The 12,053-nt window shown below is 47.7% G+C and overlaps 1 protein-coding gene across 1 annotated transcript in view; it reads left to right on the plus strand.

Moving 5' to 3' along the window:
* The first annotated feature begins 3,481 nt into the window (after positions 1–3,481).
* Positions 3,482–12,053, plus strand: part of LOC121283835 (autophagy-related protein 16-1-like) — a 96,620-nt gene continuing 88,048 nt past the window's right edge. Inside the window, exon 1 of the mRNA XM_041198613.1 lies at positions 3,482–3,604. Coding sequence (XP_041054547.1) covers positions 3,499–3,604 — 106 coding nt within the window. The 5' untranslated portion in view covers positions 3,482–3,498. The remainder of the gene's footprint in view (positions 3,605–12,053) is intronic.

Consider the following 12,053-nt stretch of genomic DNA (forward strand, 5'->3'; position numbering starts at 1 on the left):
TTTGGTCACCTTATTCAAGAAAGGATGTAATTGTACCAGAAGCAGTTTAGGGAAGGTTCACCTGGCTGATTCCTGGGATGAGGGGGGTTATCCAACGAGAAGGCATTGGACAAGCTGGGCCTGTGCCCATTGGACTTTAGGAGATTGGGAGGTGATCTGATTGAAACCTATAATATCCTGAGGGGACTTTACAGGGTGGATGCTGAAAGCATGGCTCCCTCCGTGGGAGGGACTAAAACTGGGGAACACGGTTTATAAATAAGCCTCGGGATTTTCCAGTCCTGCCCGGCACGGGGATCGTCACGGGAAGGACGGAGAGTTTGGGATGGACCAGCTGAAGCTCTGTTGACTTTGGGCGGGAATTTCTGGTCCCGTGCCAGGCAGGATCGGAAAATCCCGGCCAAGGGACCTCCCATTTAAGGCGGGGATGAGGAGAAATTTTTTTTCTCAGAGGGTCATGAGTCTGTGGAACTCTCTTCCTCGGAGAGTGGTGGAGGCTGGGTCATCAGCTGTTTTTCAGGCTGAATTAGACAGATTCTTCATTGACAAAGGAGTCAAAGGATATCGGGGGTAGGAAGGAATGCAGAGTTGAGGCCACAGTCAGGTCACTCATGATCTTACCAAATGGCAGAGCAGGCTCAAAGGGCTGAATGGCCCACTCCTGCTCCTATTTCTGTGTGTATATAATATGTAATATGATGGAGTATAAAAGTAGGGCAGCCTTGCTACAACTGTACAGGACATTGGTGAGACCACACCTAGATACTGTGTACAGTTTTGGTCTCGTCATTTAAGGAGGGATAGACTTGAACTTGGAAGCAGTTCAGAGAAGGTTCACTAGGCTGATTCCAGGAAGAAGGGATTTTTGTTTAAAATTGATTTATGGGATGTGGGCATCACTGACTAAGCCAGCATTTATTGTGCATCGCTAATTGTCATTGAGAGGTGGTGGTGAGCTACCATCACCACCATCGACGCACAGTAGTAGCAGTGTGTGTGCCATCTACAAGATGCAATGCAGGAATTCACCAAGGCTCCTTAGACAGCACCTTCTAAACCCACCACCACTACCATCTAGAAGGACAAGGGCAGCAGACATATGGGAACACCACCACCTGGAAATTCGCCTCCAAGTCACTCCCCATCCTGACTTGGAAATATATCGCCGTTCCTTCATTGTCGCTGGGTCAAAATCCTGGAGCTTTCTCCCTAACAGCACGGTGGGTGTACCTACACCATATGGACTGCAGCAGTTCAAGGAGGCAGCTCACCACCACCTTCTCAAGGGCAATTAGGGATGGGCAATAATTGCAGCCAGTGAAGCCCACATCCTAATAATTAATTAAAAAAAAAATCCCTTTGGTGTAGGTACACCCACAATGCTGTTAAGATGGGAGTCCCGGTGAAGGAACCCTTATGATTGCTTTATGAGGAAAGGTTGAGCAGGTTGGGCCTATACTCACTAGAGTTTAGAAGAATGAGAGGTGATCTTATTGAAACATATGCGATTCTGAGGGGGTTTGACAGGGTAAATGATGAGAGGATGTTCCCCCTCATGGGGTAATCTAGAACTAGGGAACACAGTTTACTAATAAGGGTCTCCCATTTAAGATGGAGATGAGGAGGAATTTCTTCATTCAGAGGGTCAGTAATGCTTGGAATTCTCTCTCCCAGAGGGCGGTGGAGGCTGGGTCACTGAATATGTTCAAGGCTGAGTTAGATTTTTGGTCGGCAAGAGAGCCAAGAGAGACAAGGTCAATCATATCAGTCAAGGGAGACAAGGTCAATCATATCAGTCAAGGTTAATATATCAATATTGCTGCTAAGAAATTCATCTTGCCAAAGTTTTTCATCTTGCACTCATGAGGCCAAATGCAAGAATGCCAAATTTCAAACAATCGCCACAGTTTATACTGCAGGAGAAAAGGGTGCTGACTGGTTTGGCAAGTTGTTTTTCTTTGGCTGAGGCGTTGCCATGCAGAAAGCAATGGAGAACTGGAGGCTCCCCCCAGTTCCCGGGTAATTCTAAAAAGAAGAAAGGCTTGAAAATATTCCTTTTGTTTGCAGAGAACGGTATGAATGTACGATACTTCTAGCAAGTGTAAATGAGCCACATCATGAGCTCGACTGAGCATCTTAAATTAACACACCCAGGACTTGGCAGAGGTTTAGGAAAGTAATTCCAGAGTTTAGGGCCCAGGCAGCTGAAGACATGGCCACTAATGGGGAATGCTCAGGAGGCCAGATTTGGAGGAGTGCAGAGATCCCTGGAGGTTGTGGGGCTGCAGGAGGTTACAGAGATAGGGAGGGATTTAAAACCAAGATGAGAAATTTAAAAGTGAAGCAGTGCCGGATAAGGAACCAGGGCAGCGCGTGTGGGGAAGGGGTGAATGGGACTTGGCGTGAAGCCGGATATAGAAGAAGAGTTTTGGGTGGGGATGAGGTTTTTAACGGAGGTGAAAGGTGCATTAAGGCCAGGAGAGGATAAATGAACTAGACATCTGCCTGGTACAGGAACCTTTGCAGGGCTAAGGGGAAGAGCTGGGGTGAGACTGATTGGATAATTCTTTCAAAGAGCCTGTGAGATGGGCCGAATTGTGTGGATTCACCAACGAATGCAAAATTGCCGTTCAAGGACCAGATGTTGTATGGAACTTCTCATTAAACCCCTCCGAATAAGAAAAAAAGCCCCAATATTTCCAGAACCCCCCAATCCCATTTTTTTAAAAAAAGAAAGCAGAGCTCGAACCGCTCTTTACTAGAATGACTTTATCCAATCTTTTCCCCTGCCTCTGGAATGGGCATGTGTCACTTGGGACAGGGGATGCGGGGTGAGGGACCCTTGTGAAGGAATTTTGCAAAGAACGGCAAGGGTTAAACCCAGAGATTAAAAAAAAAAACCAAAAAAACTGCAGATGCTGGAAATCCAAAACAAAAACAGAATTACCCTGGAAAAACTCAGCAGGTCTGGCAGCATCGGCGGAGAAGAAAAGAGTTGACGTTTCGAGTCCTCATGACCCTTCAACAGAACTGAGTGAATATTAGGAGAGGGGTGAAATATAAGCTGGTTTAAGGGGGGTGTGGTCGTGGGGACAAGCAAGCAGTGATAGGAGCAGATAATCAAGGGGTTAAAGGGTTAAACCCATCTAACTTTCGATTTCCCAACGCAAAATAAAGACGAACCATTCTGCCAATCACGGGTAGGGCTTTGATATTTGGTACATCACAAGTTGAAACCCTCCCCATTCCCCATGGGTATATATGTGCCTTGTTATGCACCTGGTGCTTATGTGTATAGGGTGCATGTACATATATCTATCAACCTAATGTGTCTTTTCTTTCCAAAGGGAGAGCTGTCTCTTGAGTTTGTCTTTCCCTTGAGTTTGTTGTTGTTGGGGGGATTCCCTTCCTTCCTCCCTCCCTCCCTCCCTCGCGCGGTGACGTCAGCCGCACTGTTACCTTTTCTGGGTTGCCCAATCTCTCTTGTCACTTTCAGTCATGGCGACTCGCAGGTCGAGCAGCAAGTGGAAGAGGCACATTATTGTCCAGCTCCAGCACCGGGACCGGCACCAGAAGCTGCACTTCGAGGGTCTCATCCTGTCCTGTGAGCAGACTGCCAGCCTTTTGTCTTGTCGACTTGTGCACGGGAAGGGCCCTTCGTCTGATACAACCAACAAAAACCCCTTTTGCAACTTCAGTGGTGATTTTACCCCACTGGGAGTTCTTTAACGTCCGCTAATTCTGCCTCATTTTAACCTCCCCAGCCCCCACCCCACTCCCAAGCTGCTGCCTGGAATCTTTTCTCCCCGGTTTTGCATTGATCCCATTTGTGGTGCGGCCAGAAAGCGTCGCTGTCAAAGGACACCGGTCAAACCCTCTGAGCCGATTGCTGATGAAAGTTTGTTGATCTCAGTCTTTCACTCGGTGTTTGCCGGCCGGCCGGCTGGCTGGCGTCCGAGTCTTTCCCGGGGCGTAGGCATTGGTTACCCATCCCGAACAACTGCCCCTCAGCTGCCTTCTTGCACCGCTGCAGTCCGACCTGGTGTGGGTCCACCCTCAGTGCCGTTAGGGAGGGAGTTCCAGGATTTTGAAACAGAAATACCTGGGGGTGGGTGGGTGGGTGGGGGGGAAGTCTCAGCAGGTCTGGCAGCATGGGTGGAGGAGAGCACAAGTTGACGTTTTCCAGTCCTCATGACCCTTCAACAGAACAACAGGGTCATGAGGACTCCAAACGTCAACTTGTGCTCTCCTCCACCCATGCTGCCAGACCTGCTGAGTTTTTCCCAGGTATTTCTGTTTTTGTTTTGGATTTCCCGCATCCGCAGTTGTTTGTTTTGTGCTATTATTTTAGTTCCACGATCTTGATCCAGTGACTAGTGGAGGAGCAGGTGATATGCAAAAAGAAGTTTACAAAATGATGAGGGGTATAGACAGAGTAAATGTGAGTAGGCTCTTTCCACTTAGATTAGGAGAGATAAACACGAGAGGACATGGCTTTAGGGTGAAAGGGGAAAGGTTTAGGGGGAACATTAGGGGGAACTTCTTCACTGAGAGTGTGGAATGAGCTACCATGTGACGTGGTAAATGCAAAAACAGAAAATGCTGGTTTTCAGCAGCTCACTCAGACATCATCTGTGGAAAGAGAGAGAGAGAAACAGAGTTCGAACATTGAACTCAAAACTTTTTCTCCCTCCACAGATGCATCCTGATCGGGTGAGTTTCTTTTCCAGCTTTTTCTGTTTTTATTTCAGTTCTCCAGCATTTGCAGTATTTTTCTGTTATTTCAGTGATATGCCTTTGACAAGGTCCCACGTGGGCGGTTAGTTCAGAAGGTTCAGACAATTGGTATCCATGGAGAGGTTGTAAACTGGATTCAAAATTGGCTGTGTGGGAGAAGACAGAGAGTGGTAGTGGATGATTGCTTCTCAGACTGGAGGTCTGTGACTAGCGGTGGGCCTCAGGGATCTGTGCTGGGACCATTGTTGTTTGTTGTCTATATCAATGGTCTGGATGATCATGTGGTAAATTGGATCAGCAAGTTTGCTGATGACACTAAGATTGGAGGTGTTGTGGACAGCGAGGAAGGCTTTCAAAGCTTGCAGAGGGATCTGGACCAACTGGAAAAATGGGCCAGAAAATGGCAGATGGAATTTAATGCAGAAAAGTGTGAGGTGTTGCATTTTGGAAGGTCAAACCAAGGTAGGACATACACAGTAAATGGTAGGGCACTGAGGATTGCGGAGGAACAAAGGGATCTGGGAGTTCAGATACATAATTCCCTGAAAGTGGCGTCACAGGTAGACAGGGTTGTAAAGAAAGCTTTTGTCATACTGGCCTTCATAAATCAAAGTATTGAGTATAGGAGTTGGGATGTTATGTTGAGGTTGTATAAGACATTGGTGAGGCCAACTTTGGAGTATTGTGTGCAGTTCTGGTCGCCTAACTACAGGAAGGATATCAGTAAGATTGAGAGAGTGCAGAGAAGATTTACTAGGATGTTGCTGGGTCTTAAGGAGTTGAGTTACAGGGAAAGATTAAACAGGTTAGGACTTTATCCCTTGGAGCGTAGAAGAACGAGGGGAGATTTGATAGAAGTTTACAAAATTATGAGGGGTATAGGCAGAGTAAATGTGAGTAGGCTCTTTCTACTTAGATTAGGAGAGATAAACACGAGAGGACATGGCTTTAGAGTGAAAGGGGAAAGGTTTAGGGGGAACATTAGGGGGAACTGCTTCACTGAGAGTAGTGAGAGTGTGGAACGAGCTACCATCTGACGTGGTAAATGCGGGCTCACGCTTAAGTTTTAAGAATAAATTGAATAGATACATGGATGGGAGAGGTCTGGAGGGTTATGGACTGTGTGCAGGTCAATGGGACTAGCAGAATAATATTTCGGCACAGACTAGAAGGGCCGAATGGCCTGTTTTTCTGTGCTGTAGTGTTCTATGGTTCTATGGTTCTATGATATGTTTTCAAGCTGGGATGCCTTTTACCTGGAGACAATGGTGTCCCTACGCCTTACCTACTGCTGTGACTCTGTGGGTAACACTCAGAACCTTGGAGTCAGGAAGTTGTGGGGTTCAATCCCCACTTTGGAAAGCTGAACCCAAAATCCAGGCTGGCACTCCCAGTACTGACTGAGGGAGTGCTGAACTGTTTGGGGTGTTGTCTTTCGGATGAGGCTGAGGGGGTGTGTGTGTGTGTGTGTGTTTGTGTGTGTGTATGTGTGTGTGTACCGCAGGTGGCTGTTAACAATCCCATGGCAGGGGTTTGAAGAATTGCAGGGGAGTTCTCCCCAGTGTCCCGGCCAACATTTATCCCTCAACCAATGTCACAAAGCCGGATTACCTGGTCATCGTTGCATCTCTGTTTGTGGGAGCTTGCTGTGTGCACTTTGGCTGTCGGGTTTGCTCTACCACGACAGTAGCTGTACTTCATTGGCTGTAAAGTGGTGTCGTCGGGGTGTGTGAGACGCTATAGAAATGCAAGTCCTCCTCTGGATCCCAAAGCACAGAGAATAATTTGGAGCAATGGGCCATTTTATACAGCACCAGCGCCATGTTGCACAGAAGCTGGAGTGTTTGTCTTAATTGAGTCATGGTTTTGAAAAGGGACAATACGAAGCCTGGGGGGGTGAGGTGGGCGCGGGGGTGGGGGGGGGGGGGGGGGGGGGGGGGGGGGGGCGGGTGGGGGAGAGGGGGTGGCGGTTGGTGGTGGTGGTGGGGGGTTGGCGGGTGGTGCTGCTTATAGAAACAGACCAGTGCCAGGGAGCTGTGAGCCACAGGTCTGTATCTGTAACCTCCCAAAAGGAAAGCTCTCAATGCTGGTCACACCTCTGTGCCTGGCGGTCAGCATTTCTGAGAATGTTGAGCTCTGGCTGAAACATTCTGAACCCACGTGTCAAATTGTTTTCCCACGGAGCATCAGCATTCCCTTTTCTGCACCGAGGGTGTTGGTCATGTGACCTCTCCAACTAGATAGAGAGGTTGCCACAAGCAATATCTCTGCTTGAGGGGCAGGGAGTGGGGGCAGGGTAAGGGGCTGGATTGGGTCATGTCGGAACAAGTCAGTTTAATTTAATGTCGCGTCGTTCGATTTAGGTGGACACCTTTTTTTCACACGATTTTTAAAACTGAAATGTGGGCATCACCGGCAGGGCTGGCTTTTATTGTCCACTTCTAGTTGCCCCGAGAAGGGGATGGTTGGGCCTTTGATTTGACCTTACAGACCCTGAAGCAAGGAGCTCATATTAAACAGTGTCACATTGTATTCACAGGTCAGAATTAAAGTGCTTTTTTTATTGGCCTTTATTGCAAGGGGATCAGAGTACCAGGAATAAAGAAGTGTTGCTACAGTTGTACAGGGTTTTGGTGAGACCACATCTGGAATACTGTGTGCAGTTTTGGTCTCCATATTTAAGAAAGGATACACTTGCATAGGAGGCTGTGCAGCCAAGGTTCACTATGTTGCTCCCTGGGCTGAGGGGACTGTCCTATGATGAGAGGCTGAGTAAATTGGGCTTATGTTCTTTGCATTAAGGACAAAAAAAAGTGCTGTAAATACTCAGCAGGTCCTGTGGAGAGAGAAACAGAGTTAACGATTCAGGTCAACCTTTCGTCAGAAGTTTCGGAACTCTGGTGTTTAGAAGAATGGGAGGCGATATCATTGAAACCTTCAAAACTCTGAAGGGAAAAGCAAAATACTGCGGATGCTGGAAACCTGAAACAAAACCAGAAGATGCTGGAAAAACTCAGTAGGTCTGACAGCATCTGTGGAGAGAGAAAAGCAAAGTTAACATTTCGAGTCCGCATGACCCTCGAAGAGCTCTGAAGAAGGGTCACACGGACTCGAAACGTTACCTCTGTTTCTCTCTTCACAGATGCTGTCGGACCTGCTGAGTTTTTCCAGCATTTTCTGTTTGTTTTAAAGATTCTGAAGGGGTTTGACAGAGGGGACGTTGAGAGATTGTTTCCACTGGTCGGGGAATCTAAAACACGGGGGGCACAGCCTCAGGATGAGGGCCTGATCATTTTTGACTGAGATGAGGAGAAATTTCTTCGCTCAGAGGGTTGTGAATCTTTGGAATTCTCCACCCCAGGGGGCTGTGGATGCTCCAGCATTGAGTCCATTTAAGGCCAGGATAGACTGATTTTTGGTCTCCCAGGGAATTAAGGGAAATGGGGGAGTGGACGGGAAAATGGAGTTGAAACCCAAGATTAGCCATGATCGAATTAAGTGGTGGAGCAAGCTTGATGGGCCAAATGGTCTACTCTTGCTCCTATTTCTTGTGTTCTTGTGTTTAAGACCAGAAGGCGTAGGAGCAGAATTAGGCCATTTGGCCCATCGAGTCCGCTCTGCCATTCAGTGAGATCATGGCTGATCTGATAATCCTCATCTCCACTTTCCTGCCTTTTCCCCATAACCCTTGATTCCCTTACTGATTAAAAATCTGTCTATCTCAGCCTTGAATATACTTAACGACCCAGCCTCTGCAGCCCTCCTGCCTGTGAAATCTTTATTATATGCAACAAAATGATCAAAAGTCTCAAAGCTTTTGAAATATGGGCTTACACAAGAACACTTGGAATATCGTGGCAAAAGAATGTAAGTAATGAGAAAGTCCGAGGGGAGCGGCATGATAGACCTCATCATCAAGAGCTGAAAGTTGAGTTATTTTGGCCACCTGATAAGAGCCATCCAGTCATTTACAGTGCAGAAGAAGACCATTGGGTCCACTGCGTCTGCCCCAGATGGAGAAATTCAGTCAGTCCCGTTCTTGACCTCTGTAGCCCTGAAAGTTTATTTCCCTCAAGTTTTTTTTTATTCATTTATGGGATGTTGGCTTCACTGGCTGGGCCAGCATTTATCACTCATCCCTAACTACCCTTGAGAAGGTGGGGGTGAGCTGCCTTCCTGAACCACTGCAGTCCATGTGGTGTAGGTACGCCCACAGTGCTGTTAGGAAGGGAGTTCCAGGATTTTGACCCAGCGACAGTGAAAGAACGGCCGATATATTTCCAAGTCAGGTTGGTGAGTGACTTAGATGGAAATTTGCAGGAGGTGGTGTTTCCACCTATCTGCTGCCCTTGTCCTTCTAGATGGTAGAGGTTACAGGTTTGGAAGGTGCTGTTAAAGGAGCATTGGTGAGTTTCTGCAGTGCATCTTGCAGATGGTACACACTTGCTGCTCCTGTCCATTGGTGGTGGAGGGAGTGAAGGTTTGTGGATATGGTACCAATCAAGCGGCTGCTTTGTTCTGGATGGTGCCAAGTCTCTTGAGTGTTGCTGAAGCTGCACTCATCCAGGCAAGTGGAGAGTATTCCTTCACACTTCTGACTTGTGTCTTGTAGATGGTGGACAGGCTTTGGGGAGTCAGGACGTGAGTTATTCTCCACAGAGTTTCCAGCCTCTGACCTGCTTTTGTAGCCACACTATTTATGTGGCTAGTCCAGTTCAGTTTCTGGCCAATTGTAACCCCCAGGATGTTGATAGTGGGGGATTCAGTAATGGTAATGCCATTGAATGGTTGGAGATGGTCATTGACTGGAACTTGTGTGGCATGAATGCTACTCACCACTTGTCAGGCGAAGCCTGAATATTGTACAGGTTCTGCTGCATTTGGACATGGACTGCTTTAGTATCTGAGAAGCTGCGAATGGTGCTGAACATTGTGCAATCATCAGCGAACATCCCCACTTCTGACCTTATGATGGAAGGAAGGTCATTGATGAAGCAGCTGAAGATGGTTGGGCTGAGGACACTACCCTGAGGAACTCCTGCAGTGATGTCCTGGAGCTGAGATGACTGACCTCCAACAACCACAACCATCTTCCTTTGTGCTGGGTATGACTCCAACCAGCGGAGAGTTTTCTCCCTGATTCCCATTGACTCCAGGTTTGCTAGGGCTCCTTGATGCCACACTCGGTCAAATGCTGCCTTGATGTCAAAGACAGTCACTCTCACCTCACCTCTTGAGTTCAGCTCTTTTGTCCATGTTTGAACCAAGGCTGTAATGGGGTCAGGAGCCGTGTGGCCAGTAAGTCCCTCTTGATAGCACTGTCAACAACACCTTCCTTATCTTTGCTGATGATGGGGAGTAGACTGATGGGCCGGTAATTGACTGGGTTGGATTTGTCCTGTTTTTTGTGTACAGGACATACCTGGGCAATTTTTCACATAGCCGGGTAGTTGCCAGTGTGTAGCTGTACTGGAACAGCTTGGCTAGGGGCGTGGCAAGTTCTGGAGCACAAGTCTTCAGTAATATTGCTGGAATATTATCAGGGCCGATAGCCTTTGCAGTATCCCATGCCTTCAGCTGTTTCTTGGTATCATGCAGATTGAATCAAATTGGTTGAAAACTGGCATCTGTGATGTTGGGGACCTCTGGAGGAGGCCGAGATGGATCATCCACTCGGCACTTCTGGCTGAAGATTGTAGCAAATCCTTCAGCCTTATCTGTTGCACTGATGTGCTGGGCTCCCCCATCATTGAGGATGGAGATATTTGTGGAGCCTCCTCCTCCAGTGAGTTGTTTAATTGTCCACCACCTTTCACAACTGGATGTGGCCGGACTGCAGAGCTTGGATCTGATCCATTGATTGTGGGATCGCTTAGCTCTGTCTGTCACTTGCTGCTTATGCTGTTTGGCATGCAAGTAGTCCTGTGTTATAGCTTCACCATGTTGAAACCTCAATTTTAGGTGTGCCTGGTGCTGCTCCTGACATGCCCTCCTGCACTCTTCATTGAACCAGGGTTGATCCCCTGGCTTGATGGTAATGGTAGAGTGGGGGATATGCCAGGCCATGAGGTTACAGATTGTGTTTGAGTACAATTCTGCTGCTGCTGATGGCCCACAGTGCCTCATGGATGCCCAGTGTTGAGTTGCTAGACCTGTTCAAAATCTACCCCATTTACCACGGTGGTAGTTCCTGTAAAGTAAAAGTAACATCAGAAGCAGGCATGATGTTTATGTAATAATGATGTCAGGTCATATGACTGAGAGGTAAGAAAGATCTGAAAGGAGAAGCTTCAACTTTGGGTAGAGATCTAAATGTGTAAACACTTGCTATAAATAAAGAGTAGTGGTTTTGAGAAACTACAGACTACAGCAGCAAATGTCAAGAGAATAGACAATCCTCAAAACCCCTATTTAGACACTGTCCACACAACAAAACAGTGCCACACAACACGATGGAGGGTATCCTCAATGTGAAGGCGGGACTTCATCTCCACAATGACTGTGTGGTGGTCACTCCTACCGATACTGTCATGGACAGATGCACCTGCAGCAGGTTAATTGGTGAGAACGAGGTCAAGTAGGTTTTGCCGCCTTGTTAGTTCCCTCACCACCTACGCAGACCCAGTCCCTTAGGGTTCAGCCAGCTCAGTCAGTAGTGATCTTACTGTGCCACTCTTAGTGATGGCCACTTAAGACCCCCACCCAGTGTACATTCTGTGCTTTTTCTACCCTCAGTGCTTCCTCCAAGTGATGTTCAACATGGAGGAGTATTGATTCAGCTGAGGGAGGACGGTATGTCGGAATCAGCAGGAGGTTTCCTTGCCCATGTTTGACCTGATGCCATGAGACTTCATGGAACCTGGAGTCAATGTTGAGGACTCCCCAGGGCAACTCCCTCCTGACTGTATACTACTGTGTCACCATCTCTACTGGGTCTGTCCTGCTGGTGGGACAGGACATACCCAGGGAATGGTGTTGGTGGTGTCTGGGACATTATCTGTAAGGTGTGATTCTGTGAGGATGACTATGTCAGGCTGTTGCTTGACTAGTCTGTGAGACAGCTCTCCCAATTTTGGCACCAGCCCCCAGATGTTAGTAAGGAGGACTTTTCAGGGTTGACAGGGCTGAGTTTGCCGGCGCTTAGGTCAATGCCGGGTGGTCCGTCTGGGTTCATTCCTTTGAATTACCCAGGAGCTTGGGGAGTCTATAATTCCCTGTTGCTTTCTCCATGTCAATGCTTCAGCTAATCAGAGCTGACTTGCCAACCAATCAGCCCCCTTTTCTCCTGTAGTATAAATTGTTGTGATTGTTTGAAA

Source organism: Carcharodon carcharias, chromosome 11 (assembly GCF_017639515.1).
Source record: "Carcharodon carcharias isolate sCarCar2 chromosome 11, sCarCar2.pri, whole genome shotgun sequence".
Taxonomy (NCBI): domain Eukaryota; kingdom Metazoa; phylum Chordata; class Chondrichthyes; order Lamniformes; family Lamnidae; genus Carcharodon; species Carcharodon carcharias.